The sequence below is a fragment of the Pseudophryne corroboree genome, chromosome 8, assembly GCF_028390025.1.
Source record: "Pseudophryne corroboree isolate aPseCor3 chromosome 8, aPseCor3.hap2, whole genome shotgun sequence".
NCBI classification, from domain to species: domain Eukaryota; kingdom Metazoa; phylum Chordata; class Amphibia; order Anura; family Myobatrachidae; genus Pseudophryne; species Pseudophryne corroboree.
The window spans coordinates 384815246-384839580 of record NC_086451.1 but is presented as its reverse complement, the minus strand read 5'-3'; the positions used below and the strand labels follow the sequence as shown (position 1 = coordinate 384839580).

Genomic DNA, 24335 nt, shown 5'->3' with positions numbered 1-24335 from the left:
TATTGCGATTAGTCGCTTACTGCGCATGCGCAAGGTTCGCAGAGCGCATGCGCTTAGTTATTTTACACAAAAGTTAGGTATTTTACTCACGGCATAACAAGGTTTTTTAATCGTTCTGGTGATCGTACTGTGATTGACAGGAAGTGGGTGTTTCTGGGCGGAAACTGGCCGTTTTCTGGGCGTGTGCGAAAAAACGCTGGCGTTTCTGGGAAAAACGCGGGAGTGTCTGAAGAAACGGGGGAGTGTCTGGGCGAACGCTGGGTGTTTGTGACGTCAAACCAGGAACGAAACTGACTGAACTGATCGCAATGGCTGAGTAAGTCTGGAGCTACTCAGAAACTGCTAAGAAATTTCTATTCGCAATTCTGCTAATCTTTCGTTCACAATTCTGCTATGCTAAGATACACTCCCAGAGGGCGGCGGCTTAGCGTGTGCAATGCTGCAAAAAGCAGCTAACGAGCGAACAACTCGGAATGAGGGCCATGGTCCATATGTATACTGGCAGGAAAAAGAGGCAATTTGGTGGCCCTTGCACAAACTGGCTTTATTTTACCTAAGTTGCCCCCCCCCCCCCTCCCCCTCCAGTGTGTACTCCGAAAGAGTGTTTAGTGCAGCCGGTCACCTTGTCAGCGATCGGAGTAGGAGGTTACTTACACACAATGTGGAGAAGATGATGTTCATCAAAATTAATTATAAATTCCTCCCAGAAGACCTTTACCAGCAATAGCCTCCAGAAAGTACACAGGTACCTGTGATTGTGGATTCCAGCGGGTACGAATTAATACTCTCTGAGGAGGAGGATGTACACAGTGAAAGGGGTCAGGAATCGGAGGATGAGGTGGACATCTTGCCTCTGTAGAGCCAGTTTGTGCAAGGAGAGATTAATTGCTTCTTTTGTGGTGGGGGGATTAATTGCTTATTTTTTTTGTGGGGGCCCAAACAAACCAATAATTTCAGCCACAGTCATGTGGCAGACCCTGTCACTGAAATCAGTAGCGGAGCTTGCCACGAGCAAGCAGAATGTCCCGAGGGTGCCGCCACCGTCCTGAGGGCGCCGCCGTGGCAAGATCCGCTGTGCCCGTGGCAAGATTTGCTGTGCCCGGGGGTTGTTTCTATGTTCACTTCCGTGCGGTGCGCGATGACGTCATCGCGCACCGCACGGCATTGTGGGAGCGGCCATAGACGTGTCTATGCTAGTGTCTATGCTGTGCTATGTGAGAGACGTCATGACGTCTCTTCCATAGATCCAAGGAGCGGCGCCGGTGGCCGGAGATGGAAGGCAGAAGCAGTCGGGAAGCAGGAGCGGGGATGGTGTTTTTTTTTTTTTGGTAAGCGGCACAGCTACTAATTATAATTATAATTCTGTGAGTGGTTAAATATTGCATGGACAAAGGGCGTACGATGGTTAAGGGGCCGTAGCCTCTTGTGATGGCGTGAACAGCGCACGCAGGGGACGATGAATAGTAGGTGCTATGGTTGGGGGAGTGCCCATGTTTATCTACATAACAGATACACACCCATAACAGTCCCATAAGAAAGACCATCTCCACTGCGTTTTTTATACACTTCTCCCTGTGTGCAGCTGAAATCACAACTGTGACTCTCCGTGGACACAGGAAGCATGTGCATCACAAAAATATTCACTCCACTGCGTCCGACCATGGCAGTGCACACACTGTCTCCAATTACCTTATATATTTATATGGAAGCAGTAAGGGGTTCTTCATTTCCCCAATTTTTTTATATATACACTGTATATATATATATATGTATATATATATATATATTTATTTATTTTCAAATAAACAATGACAAAGTAAAATCTTGTTATGTGTTATTGCAGCCAGGGATGTAAATAAGGGAGACAATGGAAGGCAGTCTCCTTCGGGCACAAGTCCTGAAGGGCCACACTGACCTCCTCCATTGCTCCAGGTTCTGCTTTATGCGTCATCCTTAGAATGTGACCCAGGCCAGGCCCATCTCAAAAGCCCGGACCCAGGTAAATAGTACCACCCCATCTTGGCACCCCTGAAGAGAATGTGTGTCTGGGTGTTGGTAGTGAATGCGAGCAGAGTGGGCATGAACAACTATCTCCCATCCGGGCTCTTGGTATGAACTTACACCCCTGGGTTATTAGTCACATGAAATTAGATTGATCACATTAGAACTTGGTGACACATAGATGATTGTATGTACATACAAGAGTGGGCGTAACTGCTTTCCACATGACTGCATATTATACACAAACACAGGGGAGAGAAGCTGAACAGGATCACGTCCTCCTAGAGGCAGGTGCCAAGCTTATTAGCTCATAGCTACTTTTATTAATAATGGATATAGATGCAGATGTTCACACATGGGGGATAAGCAAAAAAAACAACAACAAAAAAAGCCTCAAAAATGTAAAACCGTCTGTTAATCTCTATACAAGGAGCTCTCTAAGGGGAAAGATGTATCAAACTTTCTAAAGGGGACAGGTGAAGTTGCCCATAGCAACCAATAAGATTATATCATGTTATAGAATGTTCTAAATAAATTCAGGGCTAGAAACTACTTGTTGCTATGGGCAACTGACCATGTCTTCCTTATGAGGTTCGATACATCTCCCACTAACAGTGAGTGGCTATTGTGCCCAGTACACATAACCTCCGCAAATAAGACTTTGTACATTTTAATAACAGTTGTTTAGTCCTGTTAGTCGCTTTAGGTCACCATAAACTTGTTCCCCAGGGTAACAAAGTAGGCAATTCATTGGCTTAGTAGGCACAACACGGGATGGAAGGTTTTCCATCCACAAGCCTGACCTCCATAATAGCTATTGTGCTAACCAAAGATGAACTGAAAACCCTTCCCATACCATCGCCATCACAAAGCGTGTCTCCAGCTGTGACAATCTATAAGGAATATACACCCGTACTACACACTCTTTCAGTATTCCTCTTCCGCCCGCTGCATGAGTGACTCCTAGATGACATGTATGAAAAGCTGGAAGTATAGTACATACATACATATTCTTTCTTTTTCCAGTTTTATTGAAATTAAAGCAAGTCAAGTCCAGTGCATAACATGAAATAGGACAAAGGTATAAATAAAAAGTTTAGATTAGCAAAAAACTGAAAAAATAATCTCTAATTCAGGGCTATAGAAAAATACCTTTTTCAGGAACCAAGTTGTTACAAGGCTTACAGCTGTTCTTCGGCAATGAAAGAGGCTTGCCTGGGCCATGAGGCACCACCGGTGGACTGCAGAAGACTGGAAGAAGGTCTTGTGGACCAGTGAATGAAAATATATAATGTTTGGTTCATCACAGAAGGGTTTTGTCACTATAAGTAAAAGATTGGTTCCTGTTTGTGGGGTTTATTTACACCCCATGTTTTGCTATTAAAATCACCCTCTTAAATGTTGAGCCGGCAAGCGAATGATTTGTACAAACTGCTGCTTAGTAAATAAGCCCCTGTGACACCTACTGTGAAACATGGAGGAGAAAGCGTGATGGTTTAGGGCTCTTTTACTGGATCCCGAGGCAGTAACTTGCACAAAGCAATTATGCAGCAAACCTAAAGGAATAGCCAGCGCAGTCTCCAGAGTTAAACCTCTCTCAGCTGGTTTGGGATAACTTGGGCAGAAGGGTGAAAGCAAAGCAAATTACATTTGTGGGAACTAATAGTTTATTTCTATAGTAGGAAGAATGCCCTGAGTGTGTTTAGTGGATATATTCAGTAGTCAAAGTTGGCGGCAACTCCTATTTAGTTGGAAAAGGGAGAATGCCGCCTGTTCCCCCGCCGCCTGCCTGGTTCTGGCGCTTACACAATGTAGCTGACAGGTGCCTGAGACCAGCACATGTGCAAAAACCCGGCTTCTATGGACTGCAGCCGATAGAAGCCAGCTAGGGCTGCTCGGAAGGCGGGGAGTAGCTTCCTACAGGAAGCCAGCTGTCAGCTGATCGCAGCTCGATATGGTAGTCCCCAAGGGAGGAAACTCCTCCCAATGGAGCTGCCTGTCCCGCGGGTGACTGGCAGGTAGGATTTCCTATAGGAAGTCAATGCCAGTCACAGTGTATCCAGTGCAGTCTCACATACTTCATCTGGCTCAATGAGCTGAGGTGGCAGATTTTACTGTGGGGGGCTGCATAGGTAAAATACGACATAGGTCAAAGTGGACATTTTTAAGTGGGGGTATGGAAATATCAGGGGGGGGGGCTTACTTAGACAGACTCAAGGCCCGACTCCCCCTGATTTTCCATCCCCCCCACTTCAAAATAATGACACAGTGATCTGGGCCTAATACCCAAGGTCACTTACCAAGGGCATGGACTCTCTGCTCGCCTAACATGCACCACAGACCTTACTGCACCCATGGGCCTAGTGTCCGACAGTTCTGGTGGTCTAGGGATGGTTAAATAAGTGAAGGTGGCTGAAGACGCCTACTTGTGGCACTAGGAGAGGCTGCATTTTGGAAACTTCATTTAGCTCTTTTCCTTTGTGCCTGGAGAGACAGTGGGAATGAGACTATGGGCCTAATTCCAATCTAATCGCAGCAGCAAATTTGTTAGCTAATGGGCAAAACCATGTGCACTGCAGGGGGGGCAGATATAACATGTGCAGAGAGAGTTAGATTTGGGTGGGTTATTTTGTTTCTGTGCAGGGTAAATACTGGCTGCTTTAGTTTTACACTGCAATTTAGATTTCATATTGAACACACCCGACCCAAATCCAACTCTCTCTGCACATGTTATATCTGCCCCCCCCCCCTGCAGTGCAGAGAGAGTTAGATTTGGGTGGGGTGTGTTCAAACTGAAATCTAAATTGCAGTGTAAAAATAAAGCAGCCAGTATTTACCCTGCACAGAAACAACCCACCCAAATCTAACTCTCTCTGCACGTTATATCTGCCCCCCCTGCAGTGCACATGGTTTTGCCCATTAGCTAACAAATTTGCTGCGGCGATCAGATCTGAATTAGGCCCTCCCTACATGGTGGCCAAAATAGTTAGCAACCAGCAAATGTTGGGTCAACCATACTAATATAGTCATATCACTGAAAAGAACATAAAACACAATATTAAGTGTGTAAATGACATTTTATTAAAGACAAATTTACTGCATTGATATCAGACGGAGAAAGTGAGTATACAGTTATTATATATATATATATATATATATATATATATATATATATATTTTCCCATTCTTTATTATATATTTAATGATATAGAGAAAACAGTAAAAAAATTAAATGGTACAATTCATCATCGGATGTGGAAAAGCAGACCATAAACCATTAATAATAAAAAGAGATCTATAGCTACCTAAGGGGAAATGTATCAAAACTTCTACAAAGGTCCTAATACAGCCTGAATCTGATTGGTTACCTTTATTTTTGCTTTTTTAGATGTTTTGATACATCGACCCCTATATGTGAAACTGAGACACGGGAGTATTAATTACACCCAGCAGGTTATCAAATACAGTGTCGGCGGCTTTGACGATAGATTGAAAACAGGAATAAAAAGAATGCTAAACCAGGTCTACCATGTATGTCTAATGCCGTTATTAATCTATCAGCCAAAGTTGCTGTTTAGTAAATATACTCCACTGTCCTTATAAGGGCAGAATCGTAATGTATAGGAGAGGTGCCGACCTTTCCTAATATACAGCACTCTTCAGTATACAGATTAATGTGCAGATGTGCCAGTACAGTGATAAGGTTGTATGTCAAGGTTCAGTGTGCTATGATGTAACCCATAGCAACCAGGCCACGTCATTTTTCTAGAGCAGTTCATGAAATAAAAGCAAATCTTAAATTTCCGTGGATTACAGCATTACATCATTAAATACGGCCCATTATGGGATGTTCATTAAAAGTGGAACGTTGCTTAAATTAAATGGCATAAATACTGAATCATAAGCCATGAGCAGAATTAGCTATAAACTAAATGAAAATAATTGCACAACCCTAATGACAATGAGACCCACACCAAGGAAGCAGATGACTAAAAGCAATACATGTGCAGATTGTAATTATTTATAGCGGTTAATATATGAAGCAGTTGCAAGACTATAGTATTAACAATTACTACCTAATAAATTAATATATTTATAATAAGGAATATAAAAAAAAAATCATTTAAAAATGAGTGCAATATAAACGGAATATTCAGAATGACGCATTTTTACAAAAGTCTTTTATGAAAAGATTTTACTGCTAAAAAACACATTAATACTAGTTTTTATTCTTGGTGCTACACCACTCACAGAATAACCCCGTCTGCCTTATTCATGGACGGATGGGAATGAGCAGTTTGTAACCGCTAAAAATATTTGCACACACACAAAAAAATAAAAAATTATAAATAAAACTGCCTTCCACCTTTCTCTGTAACCCAAAGGCTGGTGGGGGACTACTGCGAAAACACCAGCTTTAACTGACATTAAGGAAGACATGTACTAAGCCGTGATAAAAGTGGAGAAGTGAACCAGTGGAAAAATTTCCATTGGTAACCAATCAGCTGCTCCATACAATTGTATAGTATGCAAATTACAAATGTTATGTCAATGCTGATTGATTGCCATGGGCAACTTCTCCACTTTTATCACTGCTTAGTACATGTTCCCGTAAGACTTTTCTCCCTTCGAGATGTTGCAATGGCAATTGTAGGGTTTGATCTATTTATTTATTTATTTATTACCAGTTATTTATATAGCGCACACATATTCCGCAGCGCTTTACAGAGAATATTTGCCCATTCACATCAGTCCCTGCCCCAGTGGAGCTTACAATCTATATTCCTATCACATGTACACACAGACACATTCACACTAGGGTTAATATTTGTTGGGAGCCAATTAACCTGCCAGTATATTTTTGGATTGTGGGAGGAAACCGGAGTACCCAGAGGAAACCCACGCAAGTACAGGGAGAATATACAAACTCCACACAGTTAGGGCCATGGTGGGAATCGAACCCATGACCTCAGTGCTGTGAGGCAGTAATGCTAGCCATTACACCATCTAATGCTTTGTTTAAGATTTTGACTTTTTTGTATTTATTTTTTACGGCTTTTAAGCCGTAAAAGTATTGTTCTCTAGGACACCATGCAGTTGTGGTATAACCGATTATATGGTCTCACCTATTCATTCTCCTATAGAAGTGTAAGTGGGACCCCAGTCCTGGGGGCATTCAGGGTAATTGATCCTTCTTGCCTATACTGTATATTAATACTGCCCTAGCTGCTATTTAATAACTAATTGGTGGGGCTGTTCTCCAGCAATATTTTTGAAATACAAAGATTTGTCCTTAATGCTGCGTTTTGCACTTCTTAGCCATGATGTATTTATATTATTAGGTAGAAGTATTACTTTTAGGTGCCCGGATTGTGACACACTCTGCTGCAGACATTGCACTGCACACAGTTTTATCCAGAGAGCAGTTTGGTGTCGTATCTCAGGCCAACAAAACAATTCTGATGATGTATAAGCATGACAAAGACACACAGAATAACAATGTATCTAGTGCAAGCAGTGCAAGTCAATAAATGAAAGTCAACTGAACAAATGTTAGACAGAAGAAGCAACGTATTTACTAACGCTTGCAGAATGGTGATACAGTAAAGTTATGTGGAGGTGGAACAGCCCTTTGAGATTTGAAGACACAAGAATAAATTTATGGCTGTCAATAACAGAACAGCCATAACCCTAACATGGAAGACCACAGGACGTTCTCAACACACAGATCTTACTCATACAATTAATTCAAGCAGATTCACATTATCAATGGTACATTCTCATCATAAATAATATTCATTTATTTACTTAAATTGTACTAGCATCGCAAGTCTTCAAAATGCCCTTGTCATCAATACACATGGGACGTAGTTATGTGACCGGCGGATTACCGGCACCTACATCCCGCATCCCCCTAGTCCCGACCGACTGGATCCCGGCCGCTGGTAACCCATACACACGCCTAGGAACGCACTTCACCGCCATTATAAGAATAAGGCAACAAGGAAAACCCGTAAAATGCTCTCTTTGTACGACGTAATCTTAAATCAAAAACCATACACCACAAAATGAAATAGAACTTTGCTGCTGCTCCGCGCACTTGCTGCATAAATAACTAGAAGAAGTGTCACACCACTCAACTCTCCCATCAGCCAGTGCAAACTTCCAATCCTCTGCAAACTGTGCCGTCTTCCCCCGCCAACCCCATGCATGGTAGTGGAATCTAGGCTATACTGTGCAAACTGAGGGGCACAGCGCCATAAAAAAATCTAGAGTGGCGCCCTTGGACGTTTTGCCTGACACCGATGGCCTCTACTGTTGCAAGGTGACAGGATGCATTTTAAAAGCAGGCTTATAAATGTATAGAATTACTAGGAAAATGAACATGCACAAACAAATCTACAACCTCCTGCTGGGTTGTAAACCTAATCTCATGATGCAGAAACATACGCCTGGTATAGGCCTGTACACGCAGGAGGTTGGTGACATTTACTGCTAAAATAATTATATTTTCAAAGGTCTGCATAAAAAAGCTACATGTATTTTCAAGCACATTAAAAGGTGTTTAACACCAACAATCATCTATAATATTCCCTTTTCATTTGTCTTAGTAAAAGAAGAAAATGGTAATTATTACTAAACGTTTATGTGCAAGTCTCCACCTAGGATTAGTAAAACAGGATATCAGTAATCCGCATAGTTCTTGGCTGTACTGGTCCTAAGCCAGCTGTGTAGAAATGAGGAGCCATTTAGGGGAGAGAAAGTGAAATAATTATAGTACAGATGGGCAGAGATTTGTTATCCGCTGTTAATACACATAAAAATACATCTCACATTAAGCACTAAAAATAAATAGATTATTGGTCTTATTTCAGTCATTGTAAGTACAAAATGTATATGTGGAAATAAATTGTCCTACTACATGAAACCGTTCACATGACCTGTTAAGAATGACATAGTTAGCGTGACACGTGGGATGTGCATACAGAGTAAAGATAAATAAAAAGCACTTGTGAAAACGAAGACACAAATCGCTGTGATAAGTGTGGCACCATAAGTAATACGGTATCTGGATGATAAGTCGACAGTAAAAAGGTTGACAGTCAATAGGTCGACCTCAAACAGCCGACATGCATTAGGTCGATAGGTACAAAAGGTTGCCAGGTTCAAAAGGTCAACATGACAATAGTTGACACACATATGGTCGACAAATGCGTTATTTATAATTTTATTCAACTTTTTCATACTTTACCATCCACGTGGACTACGATTGGGAATTTGCACAAAGCGTGGTGAGCAGACGCGATACACTAATGGTAGTTTTTGTTAGGGCAAAGGTGGAGAGAAAAGAACAACTTGTGTTGACTTTTTTGATGTCAACCATTTCTATGTCGACCTTTGAACCTGTTGACTTTTTGACCCTGTTGAACATTTCCATGTTGATAATTTGGGGTCGACCTATTGACTGTAGACACATATATTCTCTACTCTCAACATAATGTAAACAGGTTCTAATCCCACTGGTGAGGTCATATTTGCACCAGGACCATGACATAACAGGCTCTGGTGACTCAGTGGTCATGTAATCTCTCTATGTAATGAAGAGCTTAGATGGACACCTACTGGCTTTGTAAATATTAATACCACAATACATAAAGCAGGACCGGCTTTTTCAGTGCCCAATTTCCATCTAGTCCTGGGTTATCGATTGATTGATGAATAGCTTGGTTGTGCCCCTGTTGTGAGTGGCTTTTTGGGCTCTGTGTTCCTGACAGTGGAGTTTGTGGTCTCCAGTATGGCCTCTTGGTCTTCCTGGTCATGCAGACGAGGGAGGTAGAAGAGGTCAGTGAGTCCATGGAGATCTGAGGCTTTGTGGAATGTCTGAAGCAGGAGCAGCATGGCCATAAGGCCAAGTAAGAGGTAGACTGTGAAAGAAAAAATTAAACATTAGGGCGAAGGAACGTGGGTTCTACGGGTTATGAAAACCCAATAAGTACAAGGATTCATGCCAAGGTATCAGGCATGGTCTAAGCATGGTCTAAGCATGAAAACATCTTAAATACTTTATGCTGCTGTGAACACTCAGATGACCCAATTAGCTACAGACTGTTCTATCCTCACCCACTTCTACACTGGTACATACATACAGATGACACAGGAGATACAGATTCAGCGCATAAAGTTGCTGTAGTCCTTATTACCTTAATACATTGTACATTCTCTGCTATTGTACAGATATTTTCTACGGAGACTGGTGACAATCTGGCTGGGAATCATTAATACATGGCCTCTTGTCTGTTATGTAGCTAATTGTATATTGTCAGTACCTAATAAAATTGGCAAATAAATAAATAAATAAATAATATGGGCATGCACTTTTCATGCGATTTTGTCATCTTGTGCAGCCACAACTACATTAGGGCATACAGAAAGTCACTATTCTCCCAGCGTCTGTCCCACTAGATCTCCTATGTTGGGTAAGAATTACTGCAGTAGGGTAAATAGGACTCCAGTGGGAGTGGGGAGGTCTCTAATAGACTAGGAATTTGGATGATCTCCTAATGCCAGGTTACGGATCAGGCTAGTAAACACAAAAAATAGAAACTACTTAGTAAAACAAACACTATACATTACACAGCAATACCAAGAGCATATCCTGTAGCGTGGGGTGACTAGGGTGGGGTGTCTAGGGCTAGAAGCACATCCTGTAGCGTGGGGTGTCTAGGCCTAGGAGGTCAGGTTAAAGCATCAGTCTATAGGAACTGTCCTGCCTTCTCGCAGAGAAGAAACAGATGTCCCCATCGTACTGGGCCATTCCATATCATAATTAATACAAAGGAATTCTGTTTATTCCTTAATTCATCCATTTTTCTGTCCTTTTGTACATATTTACAAAGATCTTATGTCAAATACCTTCTTACTTGAATCCCCAGACTACTAGTGCTCTTACCATCACTCACACTTATGCTGGGTACCCACTAAGCAATGTGTGTACCCAGCGATAGCGTGATACGACGGCACAGTACATTGTACTGTCAGTACAAACTGTACGATGCAGTGGAACGAGGGTTCAAAGTATCGTTGCCAACCGCATTTAAAATGCATCCCGTGGGAACACGTAATTGCGGGTACACACTGATAGATATCGTTCTGATCCGCGTCAGAGCAATATATTGTTTAATTAATCGCCTAGTGTGTACCCGGCTTCACATATTCCTTCCGTATTCCATAATAAACTACTAAACTTGTATCAGCTTCGTCTGATGTCTCAATTTACACAAATTCCCCCGTTACTGATTGACGAGGTGTTATAATAAAAGGAGAATAAATATGAGAATGACATTTAGAACAGGGGACAATGTGATTGTATCATGAATTTGGGCAAACAGAGAACAACTACACACCAACACCCCCTTACTCACAGGCCACAGACACTTTGTAGAGCTGCCGGAGCCACTGGTTGTCCTGCTCACCAGGGACGTAGTCTCCAAGCCCAATAGTGCAGAGAGAGATAAAACAGAAGTAAAATGCATCCAGGAAACTCCAGGAACTCTCTATGGTGCTGAATATGGCAGAAGGCACCACAAGGAACAGTGTTACCACTGCCACGCTCATGACTATGATATGGACCCTTGTGACCTTCTTGCGGTCAAATCCCCGATAAATCTGGAAGTAGCGAATGGGCCTGTAGGTAAAGATGGCCATGAGACGCTGGACAGCGGCACTGAGGACCAGCATGGTGAACGGAACGCCCACCAAGGCGTAGAAGATGCAGAACGCTTTCCCGGAGTCTGTGAGGGGAGTGGTGTATCCATAACCTGAGGACAAGCACAGGAAGGAATGGGTTAATTATTACTGCCCTGAAATGTACTGTATCACAATCATACTCATGCAGATGTCATACTCTTACTAAAACTGAGAAGACAATTTTCCTTTGCACGTCTCCCTTTAAAACACTGGTGCTGTTGCTTCTGCTACCCACCAATGCTTTTGCAATAGTTCAGACCTCCATAATTGAATTAAGTACTAATTATATTTTAAACAAGCTATCCAGCTGTTGCGGAACTAAAAGCACCAGCGCGTCAGGTAGTCAGGACATGCTAAAAAGACACAGGTTGGTTAAACTTGATTTACATTCAACTCCTCTATTGTAAAGGAAAAGATTAACAAGTATACAATGTATATGATTCATTATAAAGAATGTATATTATGTAATTCTGTTTTGCTATAGACCTCCTCTTTCTTAATATATTGATTAGTAATTTATAACCTAAAAGTGTCACTGTCGCTACAACTGTCCATGCAGAAAAAGATTTTTGCAGACAGTAAAGTATTAAAGGGAATCATATATATATATATATATATATATATACATATACATATATAATGATCTGTATGCAGCACAGCACCAGTATCTCCCTGTGCTGCTCCCCCCTCCCTCCCTCTGTCCGGGCAGAGCAGCAGCAGCGGGGCAGGAGACTGTAGTGTCTCCCTGCACACAGCAGCGCACGGACCCGTTCGCCCGTCCTCTGTGTGTGCAGGGCTAAGCTAAGTCACCCGGGAGCAGCAGCCGCAGCTTCTTGAGAGGAGCCGGCTCTAAGCTCTCGCTCCCCGTCTCCCCGCTGACAGCCTTTCAGACACGCCCGCCGGACGGACGCGCGCACACAAAACTCCTCAGCGGCAGGGGTCGCTGCAGGGAGAGCTTCTCGTCCGGCGTTCCGGAATCTGGGGGCAGATTTATTAAGCCTGGTGAAGTGATAAAGTGGAAGGTGATAAAGGACCAGCTAGTCAGCTCCCAACTGTCATTTTTCAAACCCAGCCTGTGACATGGAAGTTAGGAGCCGATTAGCTGGTGCGTTATCACCTTCCACTTTATCACTTCACCAGGCTTAATAAATCTGCCCCCTGGTCCGGTCCGGCTTTCACCGAATCCCAGTATTAAAGGAGTCTCAATAAAAAAAATGTTTATATTATGCATGTTTATATAATAAAATACATTACAATGCTCAATAATATATAAGTCACACTACATGCCATTATTACATGTAACAATGGGCCTGATTCAGATGTGGACGGAGTAAGCATGCTAGCATATGGTAATGCAGCAGGAGGGGTCTCGTCTCGTATAAGCAGATCTATTGCCGCATCTGAGGACGTAGAATCAGATCACTGGTTGAGTGAACCCTGAGCTCATGCAGACCGGCTGCCGCAGCTCCGAGGCCAGAAAATCTCCGTAGGGATACGGGTACCCTGGTCTCGGCACTCCCATACAACAGAGACGGCACGCCTCCATTTGTGAAACGACGGCCATCACCACCCTCCTCCCCGCTCCCAAAGGCTGCAGACAGTCAATCACTTGACATCTTCAGCCATACAGCCATCCAAGGACACAGCACCCATACTGCACATACGCAGCACGGATCCGGCACATGCCCAAACATCACTACTTTGTGTCCGGACCTCACATGTGGAGCAGCCCCAGAAATGAAAAGTAAAGTGATTAATAATGCAATCCCTTTACTCTTACACATTGCAGGGATGGATCCCTGCATGTACAGTATGTGATGTTACATCCCAACGGTACATCATTTCTTAGTGCCACAAACAGCAGCGATAACAAATTACAATTATCAGGTCAAAAACCCTATATAAAATAAATGGGACCCACACACACTAGACGAGAAAGTGAAAGATCTCGCTCAGAAGGGCCGATCTGAGCGAGATCTTTCACAATCTCATCCAGTGTGAAAACTAAATGTTGTTAACGATGCGTGCTCCCGCGCATTGTTAATGACCCCCACCATCTAAACATGTACAGACGAGCGAGGTTCTCGTTAACGACAGCCATGCATGGGCGTCGTTCCCCCCGCTGCCACCCCGCCGTCGCTGCCTGTCCCGGCCGCATCGGGAAGTGTGTATGCACTTGCCAGTGCCGCCCCCCTCGCCGGGTCCCCACCACCACCACCAATATCGGCGTCGGTGGGGATCAGGTACTTTAAGGACAAAACCTGATCTAAACAGGGTAGTGGTGCCGCTGGCTTTTATGTTTGAATGGACAAAAAGAATTTTCTCCACTAATGGAGAAAAGTAGAGGCGCTGATATGGAAATATTATAAATGAATATACAATACAGCAATATGTGCAATTTTTGATTTTTGGTTTATTAAGACAAAAAAAAAATAATTGGATTATTTGTATTAATACCGGCCGGTAAATATAATCAAAGATGTTCCATTATTTATACAATCCTAAAAATAAACAATTTAAAAACAGATCGATTACTGTATCTAAAAATCAATAGCAGAGCTATAGTGCAGCATGTCCTTTAGAATACACACGTATCTGGGTATTAATGATATATTATACTCGTGCGTGAGCCCAATTTTATAAGCGTGATCACTCTTCCCGTCCACTGGTAGCAATTCCTTTTTATGTGGACATATCAGGAAATCAGGTGAATAAAAAACTGCTTAATGACCAGAATATATATTGACTTGTCCCATAAAAGTCACTGTGTGAAATCTTCTTAATCACCGTAGCATGGAGGGAACAAAGCAATGTTTATCCATGGAAATAGAGATAGTTATTTGATAATGAAGGAGCTTATAGGCAACAGTTCCATACAGACGAGGTATATATAGTATAGTGCTCACCTCGTTATTTTATGCTCAACAATGCCCCACTCCCGGACACAGCTGCCGGCGCCGCTTCAGGCGCTCGTTTCTCCTGCAGCCGTCCCGTAATGTGCTTCCTCGTACAGCTCGTTCCCGGACCAGGCTGCTGGCGCTGCCTCCAGCGCTCAGATCTCCTGCAGCCGTCAGATTGCTTTTCCCTCTGTGTTACAGTGTCGGGCTTTGCACCGCACCTTAGCCGCACCGCAAATGCTAGTCCCCGTGCCGTTCTCTCCTCAAAAGGATGGTTTATTTTCAGAACATATAAACCATAATCATCTGTTCATATGATGAAATGGATGAACATGCCGGCTTGTAGCAAATAGATGAAGGGTTTACGCGTTTCTCTGCCTTAAGAACCACTCGGCAGCTTCCTCAGAACATCATTATGTTCTGAGGAAGCTGCAGAGTGGTTCTTAAGGCAGAGAAACGCGTAAACCCTTCATCTATTTGCTACAAGCCGGCATGTTCATCCATTTCATCATATGAACAGATGATTATGGTTTATATGTTCTGAAAATAAACCATCCTTTTGAGGAGAGAACGGCACGGGGACTAGCATTTGCGGTGCGGCTAAGGTGCGGTGCAAAGCCCGACACTGTAACACAGAGGGAAAAGCAATCTGACGGCTGCAGGAGATCTTAGCGCTGGAGGCAGCGCCAGCAGCCTGGTCCGGGAACGAGCTGTACGAGGAAGCACATTACGGGACGGCTGCAGGAGAAACGAGCGCCTGAAGCGGCGCCGGCAGCTGTGTCCGGGAGTGGGGCATTGTTGAGCATAAAATAACGAGGTGAGCACTATACTATATATACCTCGTCTGTATGGAACTGTTGCCTATAAGCTCCTTCATTATCAAATAACTATCTCTATTTCCATGGATAAACATTGCTTTGTTCCCTCCATGCTACGGTGATTAAGAAGATTTCACACAGTGACTTTTATGGGACAAGTCAATATATATTCTGGTCATTAAGCAGTTTTTTATTCACCTGATTTCCTGATATGTCCACATAAAAAGGAATTGCTACCAGTGGACGGGAAGAGTGATCACGCTTATAAAATTTTGCTCACGCACGAGTATAATATATCATTAATACCCAGATACGTGTGTATTCTAAAGGACATGCTGCACTATAGCTCTGCTATTGATTTTTAGATACAGTAATCGATCTGTTTTTAAATTGTTTATTTTTAGGATTGTATAAATAATGGAACATCTTTGATTATATTTACCGGCCGGTATTAATACAAATAATCCAAAAAAAATTTTTTGTCTTAATAAACCAAAAATCAAAAATTGCACATATTGCTGTATTGTATATTCATTTATAATATTTTCATATCAGCGCCTCTACTTTTCTCCATTAGTGGAGAAAATTCTTTTTGTCCGTTTTTGCTATATTGTGGGAGGAGCATACCCACTATAGAGGCTGCAGATATTTAAATATTATCAGTTGGCGCTGGGTATTTCTTTCTAAACATATTTTTTATGTTTGAACATTGATTTTACTATAAGAGACGTTCAATGACTTCAACATTACATTCTTCCTATCATTGCCACCCTTTATCACAGAGCTCTTTAGAGAAGAGAAAGGTCAGTCCAATGTACAGTAGAGACAAAGAGAACTTTTAACAATGACCTAATTAGCTGGGGGTTAGCTCCCTCACCGCACAGTTTATGGCTAATCAGCAGGTTCTAAGCTGGTCACATGAACAATCAGTTTAATATTCGCTCCCAACTAAAACTTTCAGCATCAAATAAGATCATATTATTATTATCATCATCGTCGTTTATTTATAAAGATCCACAAAGGTTCTGAAGCGCCGTACACAGGGTAAACCATAAAACAAAGCACATAAGTACACAATAGTACTGATAAGAAGATAACTTATGTATATCACATATACATAATTACATATAATTGCAGGGAATACATTATAAATCCCGGCAGTCGGAATGCTGGCAGTCACATGACCGACTGCGAAATCCTGACATTGAAGATCCCGACGTCGGAGGTGCTAAGTATTTCAAAACACCCCATCCCTTGTCCCCCATCCCCTACCTTAGCTCTAACCCGGGGGGGGGGGGGTGTTTGTCTACGGCTAACCCTTGGGTAGCTGGGGGGGGGGGAGCTAGGGCTATCCACCCCCACCCCCCTACTGCCTAACGCTAAGCCCCCGGGGCCCTTGGCTCACAATATGCGAGTGCAGCTATCAGTCATCACATGCGTCATCGGGTGCCGACATAGAAGGGACGGGTATGGGTCATTAGGTCGCCAAGATTTAGGTCGACAGTCATTATGTCGACCACTATTGGTCAACATGCATTAGATCAACAGGGTAACTAGGTCGACATGGAAAAAGGTCGACATGAGTTTTTTTACTTTTTTGGGTGCCGTTTTCTTCGTAAAGTGACGGGGAACCCCAATTAGTGCACCGTATCCCCTCGCATGGTTCGCTTCGGGCAGGGTGCCTCGCAGCACAGGTTATTGTTCCCAATTGTAGCCCACTGGATCATAAAGTATGAAAAAAAAGTGAAAAACTCATGTAAACCTTTTTCCATGTCGACCTAATGAACATGTTGACCTAGTGCATGTCGACTAATAGTGGTCGACCTAATGACTGTTGACCTAAAGGGCCCCATACACTAGAACATTAATGCCCAATTTCATCCGATTTCGGGCATTCGGGCCGATCTATCAGGTGAAATCGGGCATTTTGGAGGGGTTTCTGATCCGATGCGCGTTCCCGTGAGCAACGGATCGGATCCCCTAGATTGAATGTGCTGCACTAACAATCATGTCCGACCCCGCAGGCATGGCTGGGATCGCATGCGATACATTGTATGCAAAAGGACCGAATACAATGTATCGTATGGGATCCTGCCGCCCGGGAGGCTGCCGGGGTGATCGCCTGCGACATGAGGGTCGGACATGTCGCGTTAGTGTATGGAAAGCCGAAGGGACGGAAGGATCCCTCTCCATATAAGTTTGTGATATAGTAGCTATAAGCTACTATAGGCTAATGGCGTTCTGGTAAATCCAACTGCATAGCAGCCGGCATAGAAAGCTATGAGGATTACATTTGCACTCGGAAATAGAGCGACTGCAGCAAATATCAGAGATATCTGCTGTGATCCATCCACTGGTACATCTGAGTGATCCTTAATAACTGTGGGTACCACCTAAAAACTGATGTTTTGGGGGGATATCCTGCTAATACCGAATGATAATTAGACCCCTAGGGCATTCCAGAGACAAGAGATATGATCAGCGTGTATATGCGGTCAGCATACCGATAGTCGGGATCCCGGCTGTCACCATACCGACGCCAGGATCCTGACAGGGACAATATACCGCTGTCGATATACCAGCGAGGTAGGTGATTCCCCCTCTATGGGTGTCTACGACACCCATAGAGGTAGAATAGAACCTGTGGCGAGCGTAACACAGCATGGTAAGCACAGCGAGGCCGCAAGGGGCTTCTTTGCGCTCGCCCCCCTGTCGGCATTCCACCAATCGGGATGCCGATGTAGAGATCCTGATGTTCGGCATCCCAGGGTGCAGGATCTCATACCGATCCCTGTATAAGTTACATGTGCAATATACTTACACATTTAGGGTGGACTAGATGGTGTGCTGATTCCCACTACTAGTGCTGTCCCCACCGTTGTATCTGACTTGTAACCTGGTCTAACAAGTCACCTAATCAGGGACTAGGAGTGTGTAATACCAGGCAGCACAAACTTTTGCTCACAGTTAGATTGATACACAATAAAACTACCGTAAGTAAATTGCAATCTCCAGGAGGTCCACAGCAATTACCCCAACTATCCTAATAAATTGTAAAAGTACACATAATGTAACTACGCAAATGTGTAGTTGATGTAGTTAAAATGGGATGTAGTTAAAATGGCACCTGATGGGATCCCAGCGGTCGAAATACTGAAGTCGGAAACTCACGAACAAAGGCATATTACCGACATCAAAATCCCGACAGAGCTGGGTATCCTGGCGTCAAAATACCGACGTCCTCAATAACGGCATAATGCTGGCATCAAAATCCCGTCGGAGCTCAGGATCCCAACGTCAAAACACTGACGACCGGAATCAGGATCCTATTTCCAGCAGGACACAAGTGCATCCTGCCACGGGTGTGTGTGTGTGGGGGGGGGGAGGGGGGGGGTTAGGTTTAGGCATTAGAAGGGGGTTTAGGGTTAGGGTGCAGGGATGGGAAGGGTATGGCCAGGTATTGGGGGGGGGGGGGGGGGGTTAGGATTAGGCACTTGGAATGGGTGGTTAGGGTTAGGCACCAATCGAGGAGGGTAAGGTTTAGGCGGCGGGGAAGGGAGGGTTAGGGTTAGGCGCCACCTGAGAGGGTTAGGGTTAGGATAGGTGTCAGGGGAGGGTTAGGAAACTTTTGGAGGGGCTGTCTGAAATCTGACTGCCAACTGTCAAAGTCAGAAAAATATCACGATGCACACTGCCATATTTGCACCTCATACAGGTCCGCGCTGCGCATGCGTGCGCTCTCCCGTGCGTGCGCATACTCGCTGTTGCGGGCACCCGCAGGCGCACGGTATGTGCATTTACGGTAGAGTTCATGTGTTCGTAGCGTGCGACTCAATCGTTACATATTTTCACTATATAATGTATTTTGTAGATAATGGTCCCTTTGATAGAATCTGAAAGTTTAGTTAATGTAGCATGTTCATGGACAGAGAAATCCCTCTTTGTTTGATACGAAGGGTCAGACAGGAGTAATACAGTGGTGTTTAGTATCCATCGGAAGAGTATTTAATTAGCAATATTCCGGTGTTGGTTTGAAGCGGATTAATCGCTCGTGCGAATAGTTATGGACATAAGAAGTTTATGTCCATTTACTATTATTTGCACTTACTTATCCATGCGGCGGGAAACCTAGTTTCCCACCCACCTGAGCAGTTGGAAATCGTCACAGCCCACCTGTATGAATCAACCTATGACCTTTTGTTATAATGCGAGGAGGAATTCCTGTGTCCAATGAACAATGAGATTGTAGGGACCATTGAATTGTATTGTGTGTGGGGCATAAATAGACAAGCCGATCACATCCAGCTCACTCTTCAACGGTTCTCATTGCTGAAAATCGGGAGCTGGATGTCCAGGGGCGCATGCGATCGTTCCCCTTTGTGCGTAAGTTTTCTCCGCAATCATATTGTCTTACTTGTTATTATGGGCCATATCTCTCTCTCTTCTCTTTCTCTCGTATTCTCTTAAACGTAATAGTATTGTATTGTATTTCCTGTGTAGTTACCTGGTTAGTTAGTCTATGTTATATTGTAGTGTGTGACTTGTACTGTATTATTTCTTTTTGCAAGTATAACATTCATATAAGGCGTTAGACCCTAAGCCCGGTAGTTGTGTATTTATTATAGTGTTAAGTATTCACAGAGCGTCGGTGACGCTCAAACAGCTTTTAAGTTAATAAGGTTACACTGTGTTGCATCTACACCCTATCTCTACACTAAGGTTTTACTGCATATTACATTGTTTTTGGTTTAGATATAAAGGTTTAACATTGTGAGCGTCTGCGCCGCTCGTGATCTCCTCGTGGTCTCGAGCGTCCGCTACGCTGCTAGCGTAGCATTACGGTAGTCGCTCACCTATAGTGTGCCCGATACCAACAGCGTATTCTCGCGAGCGTTTGTGTCGCTCGAGCGGCTCGCTCCCGATACAGCGTCCGCTACGCTAAGAGCGTACCCTTACGGTACCTCGTGCGCCAGTTGCGTACAGTGTTTCTTAACCTCTGTATAGTGTGTTATATAGGATAAATACTTGGCTTTATCTAGTCGGCAGCCTATAGCGTGCCTGCCTGTGCTCTCTTGGCCGTGAGCGAACGTGACGCTTGAGCGTCTCAACCACGGCTAAGCGATTGTTACGCAACGTGCGTACCCTTACGGTACTCCATACGTCAATAGCGTACAGTGTTCTTAGGCCTCTTAAAGGGATTTGGATAAGATAAATATTTAGCTTTATCAATTGGCGGCTCGTCCTGTCCTTCACATATCTCTGCTAGGTAATTTCAGCAGACATTATCCATCAGCAAAGGGCGGGAGATCATATTCTTCGCAGTGCTGACGGGATAAGCGTCTGCTTTGCTTAGTAAAGGGTGCTGAAGGAATCCGGAACCGGAGGTAAGAACAAAACGCTAGTGTCTTTTAAAACTGTTTATTTCTGTCTTGCGTACACACGCACATATCTGCATTTCTTTTTCATTCGTGTATTTTCATATCACTCTCCTGTTTGCCATTTTATAATTGATAAAACGTGCTAAGAGAGATTTGTCGCTATTTCATAGTTAAAGTGTAAAAGTAATGCGTTAAGGGATAAAGTGTAAAGCACACACACAGCTCTACCTAAAGAGACAAGGAGAGATTGGTGTGGGGTTCAGTAGAGGATCGAGGATCATCTACATTGATAAATGTGTTAGTTGTGTTACGGTGGACATTGGTTTTGTGTACACGTGTCTCTAACAAAGGGCTGAGACTCGCGTACGCAAAGGCCGACGCACGCAGCGTAAATTACGCAACGGAGCGTCTGGGTACGCCCACGTAACTCAAGTCACACGATAGTGTTGATTTTTTTAACAGGCGATAAATAGCGCAACAGGCGATAAATAGCGCAACAGGCGATAAATAGCGCAACAGGCGATAAATAGCGCAAATCTATTTTAAATCCAAAATTTAAATTAACAGATCCTTCTCCAAATTTACAACACATCTGGTCTAAAGAAAAATTTCTGCGCAGAAATAGAAATAGAAACAAAAGTGTACATGTGATGAGTGAGTGTTTTTAAGTTTTACAATTTTGGGGATTGAACCACAGAAATCACCGAGTTCTCGTGAAATTACATACGTGTAAGTGACATGCACGGTGGCTAGGGAGGCATCCCTTGTTAAACATATAAAGAGCATTAGAGTGTAGCAGACCAGGAGGTCATACTGTAACAGACCAGGAGGTCAGACCAGGAGGTCGCATAACAGACCAGGAGGTCCAGGTACAGCAGACAAGGAAGTCCGCTATAGAGTCAAGTAGCCCAACACCAAAAAGGGTTGGAGCGTAACCCATATAGGCCATAAAGCTCAGGCTGAAGGAATTCGCAGCTGCTGAATGTCGATTCCACTGGTCGCTCCGTACATAAGATTAGTTGCTTATGTACTGAACGATTGTACCGCACGTAATTGTGTGCATTAGTTAGTCTGACCAGTACCATTTGTGTACGAACCCGGTCATAAACACTATTTGTACATTCTGACGTGATTTGTGTAATTTTTTATTTTTTAAAAGGGAAGTTCGCTGGTCACTCAGGAATTATCCAACAACCCCACAGTTACTGGAAAGGGTTAATGCTCTGCGGATCACACCCACATGTTCCAGTAAACGAAGGTTCATAGGGGCCCTGGGTCGAGTACGCCAGCACTATATCAGTGTGTGGGCGTATTGGTCGGCGTGGGCGAGTGAGTGGGGTGCTCGGTAAACCACCACCGTCAACCTATCGTGAATATTTTGGTTTTTTGTAAGGGTTCGCTGAAGCAAGCAACACCTGCAAATTATGGGGGCCAGTTGTTCAGGAAGGGGGCGATCAACCTCGGTTCGGGTTGATTCTATAAACCGACCAATCGGGTCGGCAAGGTACGTAATGTGTGAAAAATACGGCTCACACACAGAAGTTTTATGTGATGAATGGGAGAGAATGACAATGCATGACGGGGAGAAGTTCCCAAGAGTAGGCAGCTTTAGCACAGATGTGTTACTGAATCTAAGGAGAAGGATAAGTCTCATTAAATCAGCAAAGAGGCGAGTTAAACATTTTGATTGTTTACAGTTATGGCAACAGGAAAGTGAATTGCAAAGAGAGTTAACTGACATATCTGACTCTTATCTTGGGTGGAGAGACATGGCAATGGAGAGAATTATGGTTGCGGAGAAAGGCACAATGTTGAACAATAAATGTACAACTATTAACCCGTGCAAGTTGCACCCCATGTCAAACTTCCCTCAGGAATACAAACAAGAAAGTGAGCCCAGCCCGATGTCGGCACCTCTTCCAGCAGCCATCACACAAGACATCGAGGTGGACACGACCAAATCGGTAAAGGCAATAATCAAACCCCCTAACGGAGGGTCAGGTGAGGTCGTGTCCACAGGTACGTACAATGTTTTATATCACGCACAAACAAATGTACCTCATATTGTAAGACCAAAACAAGGTGATGTAATTGAGTTTAGTCCTGTCAGGGTGATCACAGTCCCCGATGGGAAGACTGACGATCAGGGAATCCTTCCCGTCAAGGACAGTGCAATGCGCTGTCCCTGGTCCCGGATGGAATTGAGATCAATTATGTCTGAATTTCCTGATCCCAGGAAAAATCTAGTAGCATGTCAAAGGTTTGTTAAAGAACTAGGAAACTCCACAGAACCCACCAACAAAGAGTGGCGGACAGTGCTGAGGGCATGTTTGCCCTCCAGTGTTGACCCTGCGAAATTTATTGCTGATTGTAAATTAGACACAGAGGTACCTTGTACGGAGGAACACAATCAGGAATGTATTAAGCAGATCAACCGACAGTTAGAAGTATATTTCCCAGCCATTGTCGAGTGGAACAAAATCTTCTCCATAAGACAAAACAAAGGGGAAAGTACTTCTAATTATTTCCACTGGGCATTGCAGGACATGACTAGGTATACGGGTATAGAAAACATCGAAACAAGTGCACCGCACAGAGAAGTAGCAGTATCTGTGCTAATGGATGGTTTAAAGGAAGTGTTGAGAGCAAAGATACAGATCACCAATCCATACTGGAGAGATAAATCAGTAACTGCATTAAGGGACTCTGCTGTTGGGCATGAGCAAACCAGCATCAAGCAAGGGGAAACAAAGAAGCCTCAGATCCCTGTGGTTAAGCCAAAGGTGACAAGGTGTTATAACTGCCAGAAGGAAGGTCATTTTGCAAGAGATTGTAGATCAGGAAGTAGACAAAATTCACATAAACCCCCTAGACAAAGATATGAGCAGGGTTATGACACACCAAATTATAAACAGGGATCATATAGGAAGAATTTTGAGCCACACCAATAATGTGCAATCAGGAAAGGTGATCATTAGGACTGAGGGTAAGCCTGAGGTTATAGTTAATAAATTGGGAGGTCATTCCCTGAAGACACAGGAATGACCGGGTGAAACGTTGTAAATGTATCTGTGAAATGTTTCTTTTTCTCTCCCCATCTCTGCTGACAATGTTTTAAAAAAATGTTTATGTTTGAAAAATGTTTTTTTTGTTGTTGTTTATTGATGTGTTATGATATATATATATATATATATATATATATATATATACATATGCGAACGGTTCTCTCTCTCTTGTTGTTTTTTTTTTTTTCCTCTCCCTCTTCTCACTCATGTTTTTATGTTTTAAAGATGGTATGTCACACCTCAGTTAGGCAAATGGCAATGCAAGATTTTTTGCTCCTTACAGAAAGATCGCTGGTTTGGAAGGAATATTGCATCACCGGAATGTTCGTTTGGAAGACTGAGAGACAGCACCTTTGAGATGACAGCAGAACAAGAAGAACAACAAGACTAGAGAACTTAATTATCGTAACAAGTTTCTCTCCCCCTCAA

At 43.4% G+C, this 24335-nt stretch overlaps 1 protein-coding gene across 3 annotated transcripts in view; it reads right to left on the bottom strand.

Annotated features, from left to right (window-relative positions):
* Positions 1–5102: 5102 nt before the first annotated feature.
* The window catches only part of KCNK6 (potassium two pore domain channel subfamily K member 6), a 122321-nt gene continuing 103088 nt past the window's right edge, over positions 5103–24335 (bottom strand). For all 3 annotated transcript variants that reach the window (XM_063937654.1, XM_063937653.1, XM_063937652.1), the window contains 2 exons: positions 11424–11819; positions 5103–9926 (listed from right to left, as the gene is read on the bottom strand). In XM_063937654.1, coding sequence (XP_063793724.1) covers positions 9703–9926; positions 11424–11819 — 620 coding nt within the window. In that variant the 3' untranslated portion in view covers positions 5103–9702. The remainder of the gene's footprint in view (positions 9927–11423; positions 11820–24335) is intronic.